The sequence below is a fragment of the Podarcis liolepis genome, assembly GCF_965112155.1.
Source record: "Podarcis liolepis genome assembly, chromosome: 16".
NCBI lineage: Eukaryota > Metazoa > Chordata > Lepidosauria > Squamata > Lacertidae > Podarcis > Podarcis liolepis.
In genome coordinates, this window is record NC_139567.1 from 42204816 (window position 1) to 42221526 (window position 16711).

Below are 16711 nucleotides of genomic sequence, written 5' to 3' on the forward strand. Positions count from 1 at the left end.
GTTGGAGGGCACCCAACTTATATGCCTTCCCATTCTCCTGCAGTGAGAACAAAGCAACGCTTGTGGAACCACTTCTTCATAGTTGGCTCTTGTCCTCCAACGCTTAACACGCCAACAAAAGCAGTGACAGAAATACATTCCAGACAGAAAATCCAGCTTCCTTTTATTGTGTAAAATGAGACGCAGCAGAGCTGTACAGTTGCTTGCTCCCCTCCCTTACAAAAAAACGAAACAGTTGAACATGCAAGAGCCCCTCCCCACCCCGCCAAGGCTTCCTCACGGAAGCCTGCCAAAAGAGAGGAAGTCCCTAAACTACCTTGGCATCATCAAAGTACAAAAAGCAGTGATTTAAGAGGCATCTAGTGGTATTTGACAAGACTGGCAACTTCTTTTCAGCTTGAAGGTTAACATCACTGAAGTAAAATCAGCACAAAAGTGGAATAGCAGTAATATACTGAAATAAGTTAGAGGTACAAACTTTGCGGGGGAGGGAGAGAGAAGGGCTTATTTACAGTGGATTTTAAAAAAGAAAAAAGTATTGTGGACCGTTACCTTAAATACAAAAACTGTGATTGGAAGCAAATTCCAGAAAGGCCGTATACAAGATCAATCAAAATGGGTGTACTAGGATAAACCGCTGGAGGAGTGTGGCAGGGAGATGCCTTCAGCCCTCTAAAAGATCCAGACCGCTTGCCCTTTGGACAAACTTCACAAATGCAGCTGTTCCCTCAAGCAGGTATGGGAAGACAATTCTGGGGGAGCGATAGCCCTCCCAAAGCATGATTTAAGGCTTCTGCCCCAGAAAAAGACCTAGCGTGGCAGTGGGGTACCTGTGACCTTCCAGGCCTTTTGGGGGACCCCCAGCTCTTATGACCCGTCCCTTGGAGCAGGGCTGATGGGCGTTGGAATGCAACAGGCTCCCACGGGAGATAAATCAACGGAGATAAATACGGAAGAGAATCGGAGAGGTTTCCAGTTACAAGACTGGTGCCCCCCCCCCACGGGCACCCAGAGGAGTTAAACTCCCAGCTGCCTTCAGCCAGCATAGCCAAGAGTCAGGGATGATGGGAGCTGGAGTCCAGTGAAATCCAGGGGGCCACAGGTGAGCCACCCCTGATTAAAATAACTCTAGCGTAAAAGGCCTATATTGTTATTTATCATCATTTTACAGTTCAGCACTTCCAGTCCAGGGTGCCACTAATCTGCCACGTGCAGGTTGAAAGGGGACTCGCACATGGCACTTTGGCACAACAGAAGGTTTCAGCTTAATCTGTGCATCCCAAGTTTCAAGAGTAGGCTTGGACTCTCTCTCCTGTGGGCTGTTTTTGCTATCTTAAACCTAAGCTTTAGAACTAGAATGAGGACACACACAGAGGGAACAAGGTTATTTACAAGAATGCCTTTGCTATAAAAATTGAAATGTGGGCTTTCTGCAAAATGACAAGTCTTAAGAACCTTTGGTGTTTAAGCCACAAAGAGCTTCCCAGGACGCATTTTATGTTAGAGGACACTCTAAAGGAGCTAAGGTATTGGAGCTTGTAAAACTGTCCTGCCCAACCCCCATATCCCTCCCCACTCCTTCCCCCTGGCTGTATTGCGAAGGCTCTCTAGGCTTGGAACTCAGCCAGCATTAGGAAGAGATATCAGGAGAAGCTGGATGCCGTCCATTTGTGCAAGAGAAGGTCAGGGCAGGTTATATACAGGGGTCGGTCCTTAAGCCAAAACATTTCCCTGCACAGCTGGTATCAATGTCGCCACCCAAGGGAGCACCTCGCTTTGACCCCTGCTGGACTGGAGTGGGGAACCAGGAGCCCTCCAAATGTTGCTTGACTCCAGCTCCCAGCAGCCTCAGCTGAAGGATCAGTCCAACAACACCTGGGGAAGCAAGGAGTACAGGATCCCCACGCCCAGCCATAGTTGCTGATCCTGCCAGGTCAAACTGCTACTGCACTGGTGCCATTTTAGTACAACTGAAAGAGGAGCGAGTCTCTCAACAAAGATGGCACCTCCTTTGTGGAAGGGATTTTCTTCGGGGGGGGGGGTGCAGCAGTCTTCCAAGCCCAGCTGGCTGTGGTCCCTGATCAGCATCCTGCCCACCCTGTTTGAGATTATCCATTCCCCCCCCCCCAACTCAATGGCACGGTTAGGACATCATGGACTCCCGCACAGCTTTCTGTAGGGAGTGCCTGGTCACCAGGAGGCGGACCACTTCCTCGTTCCTCTTGGTCAGCCTCTTCCGGGCTTGGTCGTGGGTCACCATCGTCATATCCCAGCCGTTCACCTGCAATACATTTGCAGCGTTGCTTGAGGAGAGGCCCAACACCAATTCAAAGCATACCAGGAGCACCAGGACAGCCAACCAAGGGGTGTTGGCAGTCAGAAGCTGGGAGCCAGTTCCTAACGCCCCACATCCAGGGGAGGCCTCTGCCTGCACATGCAAGTTCTGTTCCACCACCACAACCATCACCCACAGACCTCAACAAATCTGGGTGAAAACGCTTCTAAAACCAAACAAAAGGCCAGCACTACATTCTTTGTGGAAGTGAACAGAATGCTTTAATCTTACTCTGCGGCTTCCCTCAGCCTGAGTTCTAGTAAGCTTCATGGTGTGAGTGTGGATGTTAGTATCAGGCTAGAATTCTCCATGCCGCTCTTTATTACATTGCCATCCCATCTCTCCTCTGAGGAGCTCAAAGTAGTGTACAAGATTCTTGCACTGCCATTTATCATTGCAACAGCCCAGCAGGGCACGTAAGGCTGTGAGTGACTGGCCCAAGGCCCAGCAATGAGCTTTCTGGATCCTGGTCCAATAATCTCACGGGTTCTAGTACCTGGAAAGCCTGGCAGTGGAAGAAATAATGGGACACCCCCCTGCTGCTTCTTAAACCATTCTGGGATTTACCTGCATGATCTTGTCTCCGACCTGGAGGCCGGCCACTTCAGCGGGGCCACCTTCCGTCACTCTGGTCACATAAATGCCCTGGGAGGAGAAAAAGACAGACTGCATAAAGATACCACCACAGAGGTCCCCCACGGGACACGCACATGAAATGAAAACTGGAGGTGGGGAGGTAGTTCCAGGCTCATTTTGTGACAAGGCCCTGATCCACTTGCATGATCGGCTCTAGATGACTTCGTTCACCGGTGGGAAACCTTCAGGAGCCAGATGCAGCCCTCCATACTTCTCGATCAGGCACTCAGGACTCTTCCCCAGGCCACAACCCTCACCAGGCCTACTTCATACCCTCCTTGCGGGCTTTTGCCTGGGTAAAAATGTGTCCTTGAACTCTGATCATGCCTCTGGACTGTCTGGACCGAGGGTAGAGAGGGATGTGTGACTGAATGCAGAAATAAGCCTGCCATACAAAAAGTAAAAATTGCACCCTTGTCCATGTGGCTCTCAGAAGGTTGCCCAGAAGTGAGGGTGTCTGAGAAAGATCCCTTTGGCTTACTGGAGGCAGCTCTGTGAAGAGCTTTCTGCTTCTCTGCTCAATGACAAGAAGTGAGGTGGAGAGAGGAAGGCTTCAGCCAGTGGAATCTCTGCTAAGCAACTCCAAACAGCCACCCTCCAGACTGGCCTGCACAAGAGTAAGCAAACACTACAGAGAGATCTAGTTTATAAAAGCCAGGGCCAAATCCTCTGTCCTCCCTGCTCGTTCATCCTCAGAGCCACATGGCCATCCCTGTACCAGGGCTTTTGTAAGCTCCATCAACTGATTCTTTTGATCGCAAAAGCCCAAACAGCCCTGCAAGTTGCTAGTCCACATTGAAATAGTCCATCCGTTGTCTACACATATCCAACTACACTTGTGGCATAAAAGAAAAAGGAGTAATTGCCATTTTCTTCCACAGTGGGGAAGACGAAGGTTCCCCCAGGCCTTTCCTGTCTGGTTGCCTGGGGAGATGTCTTCTTTCTCAAGAACAGGCCAGGTGAGTGGATCTTGACCAGTCTGCTCCAAAAAAGCCAATAAAACAGACAAGAGTTGGCATGCCCAGAAGTCTCCTATTACACTGCCAGAGTCTTCTCTACAGCCTGTAGAAATTGCCACCCCCTCAAAAAAGCTCCCTGTATGATCAGCCTGGCTCCGGACCAAGAGTGATCTTTTCAGGGTGGTGGATTTGAGCAACAGCAACAGAGGCATTTTTGGGCGCAATCAGGATCCAGCCCAACTCTGCTGCTCAAATCACGCCAAGGCCAGACCTACACGAAACCAGCCCAGCCCAGCCGCCTTTTAAGGCCTTTGAGATACTGACCTTGTCAGTCTTGTCCTCCGAGAAGGGATTCTGCGTGGGGTCCTGGTCAATGCCGCCTCCAATGCTGAAGCCCAGGATCAGGTTTTCCCCCTGGCGGAGCTTGTGGATTTCGACCCTTTGCTGAAAGGGAAGGGAGAGGCAAGTCGTGTGAAATGCCAGGACTCTTTGCAGGCCCTCGTACACCCCTGCGGCTTGGGATTCATCCATTCTGGCTCTTGTGAGATGCTTGATAACAGGACAAAGAGGTGCTCTTGTCCAGCAATCTGGAGCCAACAAGGCCTTTATTTTAAAAGAGACATATGGCAAGCATGCGATGTCACCATGGGTCACATCCTGCTTGGTTCAGAAAGGGAGAAGGGTTCTGAAACTGCAAAAGGGGTGGGTGGGTGTCTCAATAGGAGGTTGTGTGTCACAGTATAAAGGCCTTTGCTGTTGTACTGCCAGACACAACATCTTGCACAAAACCACCATCTGCTCTTCACAAAGCCCTGCTTCCCATCTGCCCCCCCCCAAAAAAAAGCAGAAGAATTTTTCTCTCTATCCCATCCTTAACTACAAAGAGCAACTGAGCCAGCTATGCGTTTTTCTAAACCAAAGCAGCTTCATCTGAGCCCAGCGTGGGATTTGGTGGGGGCAGAGGAGCCCTCAGCAGTGATTGGTTGACCTGCCCTTGTGTCACAGAGGGAGCAGAAAGGAGAGACAGACAGCTCAGAAGAGCCCTGCTGGATTGGACCAAATGCTCTAACACAGGGGATGGCAGGGGAGCAATTTGGGAAAGGAGGGTTGGAAGGAAGGAAGAACAGACCACGGGAAAAGGGAAATACTTTTAGGGAAGGGAAGTAGCTTAGGGTAAAGATTAGGGTAATCTGCCAAGGCTTGGGCCGCAGGGATTTTTGGAAACAAAAAGCCCCCATCTTCCCAGAGCGTGCCTTGCTCCCATTCTTTCTATCCAAGATCATTTCCTCGGGGGTCAAGAACGGCCAGTTCTGAAATGAGGGGAAGCATCGGATTTCACCCGTGGAAACAAGCACCCTTTTATTGGAGACGGGGGCTATGAGCTCATTGAGGGGGGGAAAGAGAAAAGCACTTTCAGAGAGAGAGAGATAAAAGGCGAGAGAGGCCAAAGGGAAGACAGCCAAACAAGGCAAAATGGCAGCAGTGACTCCAGAGATAGCGTTAAGTGGCTCGCTGCCTCGTGAGATGGACAAAAGGTTAGAGGGGATGAAACGGCACCATCACGTGGCATTTGTATTGGACAGGTCTAAAGCCAAGTGGGCTCACTCTCCTGCCTTCAGGGAACAAGTCAATTTCAGTTTTAAAATGAAAACCGTCAGTGTTTCTCTCTCACGATCACAGAGCTGAGCAGGGGTGGCTGAACTTGAGCCGCTGCTGATGGCATTGGGCTGTCCTGCCCGTCATTCCTGACCCCCTGGTCATGCTGGCTGAGAGAAGTCGATACCACACTCCCTAAGGGTCACAGCTTTGCTACCCTCGGAGCGGAGGAATCCCAGATCCGTTATGGCAGGAGTGGCTAACTGTGGCGCCCCCAAACACCAAGGGAGATGGAAGTTCTGATCTGGCAAAATCTGGAGAGTCACGCGTTCCCTGCCCCTGACAATAAAGAGTTTGATTCCTGGAGTAGAGAGGGGAATTGTAGAAAGAGCAGCGTTGTCGGACTCCAAAACCCTTCAGCCAATGGTCAGGCATGCCTGGAGCCCAATAACATCTGGAGGGGACAGAGGAACCCAGATGTTTAGGGGAAGGGGGTGCAAAAACACACAGACCTGGGCCAATGCTGAGCTTTAGGCTGCTTACTATGCATCCTTACTTGGAGGGGTGAAGCCTCACTAAACCAAATGACACTGACTTCCAAGTAAATCTGGGTAGAATTGCACTTGACTTCTGGGAACAAGCCTCACCCTGCCTCTTATGACTGTTATTTCTGGATTGCTTCATACCATGAGATAAGATAATGCCATGCTCTCTCCATCTTTAGCACTTTCAGACAGCATTCATGGCCTGTTTGAAAAGCAACCAGAAAGACTCTTTCCAGTGCTTTCGCCACTGGTATCCCTTCCACACCCCAAATTCTTATGATGCATGACTAATGCGCTCGCTCTCTGTGAGCTCAGCGGGGTGTAGCAGTGCAAAATGTCAGACCAACAAGGCTTGGGTTGCAATCTCCATTCACTGGGTGACCTTGGGTGAGTCCCTCTTGCGTTCTCATCTTAATCAAACACACGGGGCCGTTGTGCACCCCATTTCACCTACACTGCCCTGAGGAAAGGGGGGACATAAATGCAATGAACAAGTGCCAGTTTTCAGCAAACCTCATCTTTTCAAACCCTTCCTTCCACTGTTCTGTTCCACATGATCAGGAGATACACCACATGCCTACTACGGACTTCTCCAAGCTGTTTCCCTCCAGATGTTCTGGACTAGGGGCTGTTGGGAGCGATACTCCAAAACCTCCAGAGGGCACCAGGTTAGGGAAGAAGGGTCCACAAAGTTTTCTGCTTTGTTCGCATTTAAAAGCCGTTCCCTGAACTTCACAGCTGCCCCATTCTTTGGGAAATGGGATTTCCAGGGCCAAACATTCCCCACCACACCCATACTCTACCAGTCTGTGCCATTCATCATTTTTTTAAATCACCACTGGACTTGTAAGCACTCAGGCTAGACAAGCCATTATTGACTCATCCATGTCTTTTCCCAGGATTCCTGTCAAGGTATACTCATCAAACACCCCAGACCTTAGGCTAAGGAGAGGGTGTTTCTCTTGTGATCAGACACAGACTACAGTTTGCTCTGTATGGTGGAGGGAGCAGGTTATGGGCCAGGCTGCCCTGAGGGTTCTCTCTCTTCCTGTACCAGATGGCAACAAAACACACACATACACGTTATGCTTATTCAGTGCCCTGACGACAAAAAGAGCATTTTTCACTCCTCCCAGCTATTTGCTCAACCAGCCATGAATCACCAACCACTCCCAAAGGAGACTGAACCGATCAGATGGAATCGAACCGATCTAATCTAGGGGAGACTGGCGGCCAGAGGGAGGGCAAGGTTTGGAGGGTGGGGCAGGCGGAACCAGGTAAGGATAAAGCATAAAGATTTGCAAGTGTGGGGGAAGGTTGGAAGTAGAAGAGAGGCACAAAACAAGGGGGAGAGATTTAAGACCCTGATCAGGCAGGGCAAGAGAGGAATTTTCCCGGAAGGAGTAAATCCATGGAATGCAAGAGCCACACACACACACACGGCTTCTGGAACTTTTAGCCGGAACACTTCTGAGATTATGGGGGTCTGATCAACTGGTAGGGTTGGAAGAATGCAGCAGGGTTTGAGATTGGGAGTCCAGACCCCTGCTCAGCAGCTGGAGGAAGACCCCTGAACGCAGGAGATTTAACAGGCTTTGGGGGCCAGCCAGATGTTGCAGAACTGCAGTTCCCAATGGCCAGCATGGCCAACTGTCAGGGATGATGGGAGGTGGCAGTTCAGCAGCATCTGGAAGGGGAAAGGAGGGGAGATAAGAACAAATGAAGTAAGTGAGGTAATGGAATAAGGGGAGAGAGCAAGAGAGGGAAACATCCCTCAAGAGACTACAGAATTGTGGGCAGCCTCCTAATAAAGCAGAAGCAGAGAACAAATGCAGCCGTTTGGCACCTCTTCCTTGCCCAGAAATGTCCCCACAGTGACCGTCCCACCAGGTCATTGCAAGGATTCCTATTAGGCCGGAATCAGTGCCTCAATTTGCTTGCCTTTCCACGGCCCTTTCTATGGTCCCTTTTTGGCTCACATAGATAAAACTGTAAGCAGGGAGAGTGTCTTGGAAACTCTCGAGCGCAGTGCCTTGTAAACGTCTATCTGAGATTCAATTATAGGAAAGGTCAAAGTGCTTTAGGAATAAAAACAATCTTCACTGCTATTTTTATGAATACACATAAATTATATGTGAAGTTCATACACATATTTGCACAATGGGTTATATCCAACAGTAATCAACAAGCCCATTGAAATTAAGCAACCACTAAGATGTTCTGGCAGCATTTGCAAGAGTAGAATAACAGTGGGAAAAACCTCCCATGAGAGGTGGCAGACTCTCCTTCCTTGGAGGTTTTTAAGCAGAGGTTGGATGGCAATCTGCCATGGATGCGTTTAGCGGAGATTCCTGCACTGCAGGGGGTTGGACTAGATGACCCTCGGGACCCCTTCCAATTCAATTCTATGCATCCATTCAAATTAAAGGAGGCAAGAAAGAGTTAGGGTTGGAAAGGAGCAACAAAATAGCTGATTTTTCTACACACATATTCAGGCCCATTTTCCATCCCCAGCATTTTTTTAAAAAGCAGGTGAAGAAAAGAGGTGGGATGGGCTAAAATGCCCCCCTCACCCTCTTTTTCCTGAATGAAAAAGACAGGTCTTCCACTATGCATTTCAGGGAGATTATAGTATGTTTTTAATATATCAGCAATTTAATAAATTATCACCACCGTTATTACATTTTTCTTTTAATACATCAGAACCTATTTTCCTTAGCTTTTGAAACTCGACGTGCCTGCTTTGAGAACCCACTCTACTTTTGTGAATGTGAGCAGTGCTTTCCCCTGGAGGTACGCAGTACGGGAACCTTTTTTCCTAGGAGAAAAGCACTGACTGTGAGCTGTTTTAAACTCTTTTTAGCGCTGTTTTAATTGTTGCAACCCGCCCTGGGCCCTCAGGGTGAAGGGCGGGCAACAAATCGCCACCAACGAGCGTGACGTTTGTTATTACTGCATTAACACATTCTTCCCATCCAGTGCAGATGGGTTTTATTTTAAATCCGGATTTAAATCCAACATTTCTTCCATTAGAATTGCATGCCGCTTGTGCCTGTTTTTTCCCCAAAGCGGTTTACAAAACGATTAAAGCAACGTTAATCACTGTAGCAAATCCTTGGTTTTCCCATTCCGCCCCCTGCCCCGTAGAGAAGAATGAAACTGGGGGGAGGGCTGGGTTTTTGGGGGTCCCACACCGGGGGGGGGCAGGGCGTCTCCTCCACTCACCACCACGGCCGTGACCGGCTGACCGGGGATGTAGGCCATGGCCCCCGCTGGCCTGGCCTCGGCCTTCCCGCCGCCTCGGGCGCCGCACCTCACTCGCTCGCCTCCCACGGAACAAAAGGCGAAGAGCGGCCCGATCCGACCCAGGCGGGCCACGAACACGCCCCCTCGGGGGATGGACACGCCCACGGCCACGCCCTCGCCGCCCGCTCGCCCCGCCCCGTGTCGCTCACGCGCCCGCCGCGGCGCCGGAGGCGGAGGCGGCACACGCCCCTTGCCCGGCGCCGCTCTCGCCATGGGCCACGCCCCCTCCGCCGCGGCCGGGCCACGCCACGCCCCTCCAACGGTCGCCACGCCCCTCTTCGCGCGCACATACTCGCCCCTCGCGACCTCGGTTGGCCACGCCCCCTCCCGCGGCCGGGTCACGCCCCTTCCAACTGCCGCTATGCGTGGCCACGCCCCGCCCCTGAAATGTCTCTTCGCCTTCCAATAGGCCGCGCCCCTCCCCTCCAACGGTCGCCTCGCCACGCCCCTCTTCGTGCGCACATACTTGCCCTCGCGACCTCTGTTGGCCACGCCTCTCCTCGGTTGGCCACGCCCCCTCCCGCGGCCGGGTCACGCCCCTTCCAACTGCCGCTATGCGTGGCCACGCCCCGCCCCTGAAATGTCTCTTCGCCTTCCAATAGGCCGCGCCCCTCCCCTCCAACGGTCGCCTCGCCACGCCCCTCTTCGTGCGCACATACTTGCCCTCGCGACCTCTGTTGGCCACGCCTCTCCTCGGTTGGCCACGCCCCCTCCCGCGGCCGGGCCACGCCCCTTCCAACTGCCGCTATGCGTGGCCACGCCACGCCCCTGAAATGTCTCTTCGCCTTCCAATAGGCCGCGCCCCTCCCCTCCAACGGTCGCCACGCCCCTCTTCGTGCGCACATACTTGCCCTCGCGACCTCTGTTGGCCACGCCATAGGCCGCGTTCGGGCCACGCCCCTTCCAACTGCCGCTACTCGTGACCACGCCCCCACGACCGGCAAAGTCTCTCCGCCTACCAAGAGGCCACGCCCACTCCCCTCAGCCCGCTCCCTCGCTCTCCTCACCTGACCACGGAACTTCTCTCAGTTCCTTTCACTAGACTGTTAATTTAACGGTCTGGGGTTTTTTTTAAAAATGAACCCACGACAAACAGCTGCAAACAACTTTCCACAACAACCTTGTGAGGTAGGATAGTAACTGGCACAAGGCCACCCAATCAGCTTTCAGCGCTGAAACTTACACGCCAAATTCAGACCGGAAATCCGGTCGACGAAGAAGCGGTCGCTCTAGCTCGAATCATATCCATGGTATCCACGGCGTCTTTAACGACTTCGACGGACGTTACCGGAAATGTGGCCTGAAGACGCCGGAAGTGTGGCATAAAGAAGCCGGAAGATCCAAACAAAACCGGAAATTCCAAATAAGGCACGCGAAACTATCCCCGTGGCCAAGTCCCGTGGGGCTCATGTGAGAAGCGGGGCGGAGTCACGCCGCGTCGCGCGCTGAAGGTGACGTCACCCGTGCTCCCAGCATCCTTTCTGTTGTAAGATGGCGGCGCCTACCCACTTCCGGTAAAGCCGGTTGGAAGGGAAAGACTTTTTCGGTCGGCATTAGAGAAGGGAAAAAGACGACCCAAAACTGGTAAGCAGGATTCTTGGTGTGCGCGGGGAGGAGGGGGCGGCGGTCCTCTTTCTCGGAACCGAATGGGTCACTCATGGCGTTTATTTCAGACATCATGGCAGAGGACCCTGACGCCATAACCCGGGGCTCTGACGTCATCCCGGAGCGGGACAGAGGCGGGCTTCCAGTGGAGGGGGGAGAAATGGAGTTGTGCTGAGGGAGGCTCGTGGGATGGCGTCCGCGTTGTTTGGCTTGCAATAATCAATCATGATCCTGCTTTGCGGGATACAGAATACAGTCTATGCTTCAAGGCTGTCCGCATGTGTGGAAGGATCTCTGCCTAGTTCCCCACACAACTGTTTGGACGTTGTAGAACTATACAAAGTTGTGCCTCTCCAGGGTTTCAGGCTGGGAAACATTCCCCATCTTTGCTTGGACTTACTGGATATGAAGGCTTTGCAAAGCAGCTTCTCTGTCCCTGAGCTGCAGCCTTTCCCCTGACAAATAAAGCAAGTTTCCAGTCATCATGGTTCTGATTAAAGGGCTTATATAAACTGCCTTACAGTTTATGGCTTACTGGTGGCTTCCCTCTAGGGTTTCAGAGAGGGGACTTTTCTGGCCATCCTGGCAGGGGTTGAACCTGCCATTGATCTACAGCCCCTTCCAAAGGAACAGGGAAAGCTACCTCATGCCATATTTGTCTGTTCAGTCCAGGAACTGGGAACCTGGTGCTAACAGCAACAACAACTTATTTATACTCTGCCAATCTGGCTGGGTTTCCCCAGCCACTCTGGCAGCTTCCAGCAAAATATTTAAAAATACAATCAAACATTAAAAACTTCCCTAAACAGGGCTGCCTTCAGATGTTTTCTAAAAGTCAGGTATCTCACTCCACAGGGCGGGTGCCACCACCGAGAAGGTCCTTTGCCTGGTTCCCTGTAACCTCACATCTTGCAGTGAGGGAACTGCCAGAAGGCCCTCCTTGGAGCTGGACCTCAGTGTCCGGGCTGAATGATGGGGGTGGAGACGCTCTTTCAGGTCTACTGGGCTGAGGCCGCTTAGGGCTTTAAAGGTTAGCACCAACACTTGGAATTGTGCTTGGAAACGTACTGATTTTGTTGGACTCCAGCTCCCTGCAGCAAGCATGGCCAAGAATTATGGGCATTGTAGTTCAACAATGTCTAGAAGGTCATGTGTCCTCCCAGCCCTGATCAGACCATTATTGTTTATTCTGTCTTGCATTGGTTCTCCAGAAGTTCAACCATGGGTCTTCCCCATCATCAGCTACCTGATCCTTTTAACAGAAGGACTAAACCTGGGACTAAACCCTTAAATGATAAGGGAGGGACATGTGCTTCTGCAGGCAATGCTTACATTATGCTTACATTTCTAAGAGGGCAGAGAACCTAGGAGAGGAATGAGAAGCACTCTCAGTCAGTTATGATGAACCAGTGGTTTGTGATTTGCAGCTAGAACCTCATAGCTGACAAAATGGTTTTGTTTTAATTCAGGGAGCGAAAGGGCAATCTTGCCTATACAGAGCTGTTTTGTGGTATGAATGTAATAGTAGTATCCATCTGCCTTGAGAGACAATGGAGTGCGCCTCTGGGGGTGAAGTCAAACTGCTGCATGGTACCGCCTGGTGTTTCCTGACTAATCAATATTTCCTGCTCTTCTTTACACAGGAGTGCAGTAAGTGAGCAGTGGCGCTCGGATCTGGATCGCAGCCATGGCCAATGCTATGATCGCCAAGCGGGAAGGCCCCCAGTTCATCAGTGAAGCCGCCGTCCGAGGGAACGCAGCCATTTTAGATTACTGCCGGACGTCAGTCTCTGCCCTCTCGGGAGCGACCGCTGGGATCCTGGGCCTGACCGGCCTTCACGGCTTCATCTTCTACTTCCTGGCCTCCGCCCTCCTCTCTATCCTCCTGGTGCTGAAAGCCGGGCGGCGGTGGAGCAAGTACTTTAAATCCCGAAGGCCCCTTTTCACCGGAGGGCTGATCGGGGGTCTCTTCACATATGTCCTCTTCTGGACTTTCCTCTATGGCATGGTACATGTTTACTAGGGGAGGGCGGAAGAGGAGAAGCGCCGAGTTAGAACAGTTCTTGTGGAGTGACAGGACTTCGGGGGAAATGGTCACCTTGTCTCCTAGGCCAGACGTCTGGGGCTGTTGATCCGTTGCTTGTGCTGCTTAACCCTGCCAGTAACTTCTGTCGGGAAACGAGCCTGTAAAACCCTGCCAATTAAACAAAATGTGAAATCCCTAAGAAGTTGTGATGAGAAAATAGTGCTCCTTCTATGCCTTTCTTTCAGTCGTGGTTTTATTGTATTGTATTTGTTCATTTGAGTTCATGTGGCCTTCAAAACCTGTTTGTCTGGCCGTCAGAACTCTCCTCTGGCCATACGCTTTCTCCAGCTGCACTCCTTGCTGGGCCTGTTTCACACCCTCCTTTAGTATTTTCATCTGGCTGGGAATGTGTCCTTGAACTCTGATCGTGCCTTTGCTTGCCTGGATGGAGAGAGGTGTGGGTGTAGAAAACTAGCTCCCTGTAGAAAGGCAAAATTAAATGCACTGCTCCATCCACTTTCCCTTTTGGCTCCACCTACCACCAACCTAGGGACGTGGGTGGCGCTGTGGGTTAAACCACAGAGCCTAGGGCATGCCGATCAGAAGGTCGGCGGTTCGAATCCCCGCAACAGGGTGAGCTCCCGTTGCTCGGTCCCTGCTCCTGCCAACCTAGCAGTTCGAAAGCACATCAAAGTGCAAGTAGATAAACAGGTACCGCTCTGGCGGGAAGGTAAACAGTGTTTCTGTGTGCTGCTCTGGTTTGCCAGAAGTGGCTCAGTCATGCTGGCCACATGACCCGGAAGCTGTACACCAGCTCCCTCGGCCAATAAAGCAGATGAGCGCCGCAACCCCAGAGTCGGCCACGACTGGACCTAATGGTCAGGGGTCCCTTTTCCTTTACCACCAACCTGCAGAATAGGTCATTATCTGAGCCTCAGGCCTGGGGCTCAAATGCAGTTCTCTGACCCTCACTATTTGGTCCTCATAACTCTCTGCAACTCACATCCCTGACCGGCCCTGCTCCACACCCTCCTTTCGTGTTTTTGCTGGGCTGGAAATGTATCCTTGAACTCTGATCCTGCCTCTTGCTCGTCAGGATGGGAGGATAGGAAAGCAGGGTGGTGGAAACTAGCCTACTGTGCAAAGGCAAAATTTGCATTCCTTGCCCTGCCCACTTTTGCTTCTGGCCCCGCCCACCAATGGAATGCAGGTGGGATTGTGCCCCTGGGGCTGAAGACCGTCTCCCAGCCCTACCTTAGCAGTCCCGTTAAGGATGTTCCCTGAACCCAGGAGCGCTGGGGTGTCATCGCAACAGCTTGCTTTTGTGAGGAAAGCCAGCCCCGCCACAGCACCCTTCATGAGATGCATCAGGGGACAAGGCTGTGGCTTTCGTGTGCTCCTTGCAACCTTCTGTAAGACTGCCCTCCTTTGGAAACAGTGCTGGACACACAGATCCACCTTGTTCTCTTCAGCAGGGCTAATGGTGGAAATGTGGACATCAGGCTAGAAAGAACTTCCGGGGGAAGGGTTCTTTGCCAGGGGTTGCCAACATAATACCCTCTGCTTCCTGTTGGGCTCCCAACTGACCCTTGGTTTGTGGCGGCTGGGCCTCTGTCGCCCCTGGGGATCTTCAGCTTTCCCCTCCGCACACCCCAGACTTTGAACCCATTTAAAAATTTATTTATTCGTTGCTGCAATGCCTGACCCTCCTTCGCAGCTTCACTTTCCTTCCTAGCCTTTTTCCATTGTGAAATCGGGAACTGGATTAGCCACTGGTGGCTCCAGATACTGCTGGACTCCCATCAGTCCCAGCCAACGTGGCCAAGGACAGGAATGATGGGAGCTGTAGTTCAGATACACCTGTAGAGTCACCGGTTCCTCCCACCCTCCTGTTAAAACATCAGTTTTCATTTATTCTCAAGCCTTTCAGTTTATGCCCCATTTTGAGATCTTGGCCTGCAACCGAATCCCACCGGCAACACAGCCACAATCTTCTGTTTCTTCTTGATGGCATGTGGGGCCAAGTGTGTTTCTGAAACCAGCGCTTTCTATATTCGTGTTTTAGCAAGCGTTAACATCTACGAAGCGAAGAGAAACAACACAGAGGCTTGCTTCGTTTCACAGCAATCTGTATTCACATTACAATGAGTCTCGGGTGTGTCAGAAGCTTTGGACCGGGGACCATTCCTGAGAACGCCCCAATCCTTCACACGGACAACGCAGATGCACAGACCTTTTATAAACGTGCCAAAGTCCTTTCTCTGCATTGGCTTCGTAAAGTACATTCCGAGCAAGGGCGTGGGAGGCAGCACCTGTGATCGCACAAGTCAGCGTTTTAGACATAGGCTACTGGTATGGTCCTTTCTAATGGGATGAGACGGCTCTCCCCTCACACTGATCAATGCACCACTTTTTACATTCATTACTGAGCCTTGACATTGGGACTGCGCCTCCCATCAGCCCCAGCCAGCATGGCCAAGGGATGATGGGAGTTGTAGTCCAGCAACTTCTAGAGCAGTGTTTCCCAACCACTGTTCCGTGGCACACTAGTGTGCCGCGAGATGTTGCCTGGTGTGCCACGGGAAAAATTAAAAAATCGAAAGATTTTTTTTTTTAAGTCAAATTTTCGATTGGGGCGCCGTCACTAGATGACCCCTGGGGTTCCCTCCCTCCCTCCCGCTCTGCGCCTCCCTCCTCCTCCTCCTCTGGGGAGGCCCTTCCTGGCTCTCGGCCAAGGCTTGGCGGCTGCCACTCACTCACTCGCTCGCCCACCCGTCCCTCCATCCCTGCACCCGGCCTCTCCCCCTCCGTCCCCGGCGCGGGGGCTGCCGGGATCCGTAGTCCCCTCGCCCTTGGGCTCCGCGCCCGCGCGGGGTGCGCGAACTACGTTTCCCAGCGTGGCCTGGCGGGCCGGGCGTTTTGTTTGAAGCGCTCTTCTCCCGGCCATGGAATGAGCGCAGCGGCGGCGGCCGGGCGGGCAGGGGCTCTTCCGCACAGACCCCGCGCAGCCTGCCTGTGCCCCCGCGGAGATCGGGCAGCAGGATGGAGCCCGGGGATCCCCGCGGAGGCGGAGCGGCGGAGGCGGAGGCTGCCCCCCAGGTAGGGCTGCGTTGGGGTTTTTTTATTTTTGCAATGCTGCATCCGCGCCGGAGGGGACGCATCGGACCGCGGGGAGACCCCTTGGCGGGCGTGCAAGGCAATGCATGCGTGCAGGCGTTGCATGGAGTGCAGTGCAATGCAATGGCAACGCGGCGCCCTGCATGCATGCATGCAACTTCCACCGGCGCTCCGGACTTGGCAGGTGAGGGGGGTCCCCAGTGGGTGGCAGAGAGAGCCGGGAGGGCGAAGGGGAGCCGGGGGGGGGGGAGCAGCGCTGCTCCCCGAGCCGAGCCCGGGGGGAAACTTCGGCGTCGTTGCGCCGGGTGTTGGAAGCGGAGGCTGGCGGGGGCCCCTCACCTGCAAAACCTGATCGCCTCTCATATATTTCGTGCATTGCATTCATCGCCCGCTTTCTCCTCCAAGGAGCTCCCGGGGGCGCGCGTGGTTCTCCCCGTGTTATCCTCGCAACAACAGCCCTGCGAGGTGGGTCAGGCGAGTGGCCCAAGGGAGCACCCAGGGATTGTCCTGGCCAGGTGGGGTGATTTGAACCCTGCTCTCTGCCCGGTCTTCGTCCTCATTTAGCCCCCACATGTGCATGACTGTG

At 52.7% G+C, this 16711-nt stretch overlaps 3 protein-coding genes across 3 annotated transcripts in view; 1 reads left to right on the top strand and 2 right to left on the bottom strand.

Annotated features, from left to right (window-relative positions):
• Positions 1–146: 146 nt before the first annotated feature.
• TAX1BP3 (Tax1 binding protein 3) lies at positions 147–9600 on the bottom strand. The gene is made up of 4 exons (XM_083480154.1): positions 9297–9600; positions 4255–4374; positions 2903–2980; positions 147–2281 (listed from the first exon to the last, which is right to left on the bottom strand). The coding sequence occupies exons 1-4, from the start codon at positions 9588–9590 to the stop codon at positions 2144–2146; spliced, it is 630 nt and encodes a 209-aa protein (XP_083336280.1). The 5' UTR covers positions 9591–9600; the 3' UTR covers positions 147–2143.
• Positions 9601–10564: 964 nt separating this feature from the next.
• On the top strand, positions 10565–13210 carry EMC6 (ER membrane protein complex subunit 6). The gene is made up of 2 exons (XM_083480174.1): positions 10565–10961; positions 12626–13210. Exon 2 carries the CDS (start codon positions 12670–12672, stop codon positions 13003–13005), a length of 336 nt encoding a protein of 111 aa, XP_083336300.1. The 5' UTR covers positions 10565–10961; positions 12626–12669; the 3' UTR covers positions 13006–13210.
• A 1910-nt stretch (positions 13211–15120) lies between these two features.
• The window catches only part of P2RX5 (purinergic receptor P2X 5), a 44916-nt gene continuing 43325 nt past the window's right edge, over positions 15121–16711 (bottom strand). Inside the window, exon 14 of the mRNA XM_083480065.1 lies at positions 15121–15514. The gene's annotated coding sequence lies outside the window, so the exon portion shown is untranslated. The remainder of the gene's footprint in view (positions 15515–16711) is intronic.

Coding starts and splice junctions, on each gene's coding strand:
- EMC6 (XM_083480174.1), top strand. CDS start 12,670: ATGGCCAATGCTATGATCGCCAAGCGGGAAGGCCCCCAGTTCATCAGT.
- TAX1BP3 (XM_083480154.1), bottom strand. CDS start 9,590: ATGGCGAGAGCGGCGCCGGGCAAGGGGCGTGTGCCGCCTCCGCCTCCG. Junction 2,981..4,254: donor CGGAGGACAAGACTGACAAG/GTCAGTATCTCA, acceptor TTCTCCTCCCAG/GGCATTTATGTGACCAGAGT. Junction 2,282..2,902: donor TCGGAGACAAGATCATGCAG/GTAAATCCCAGA, acceptor AATGTATTGCAG/GTGAACGGCTGGGATATGAC.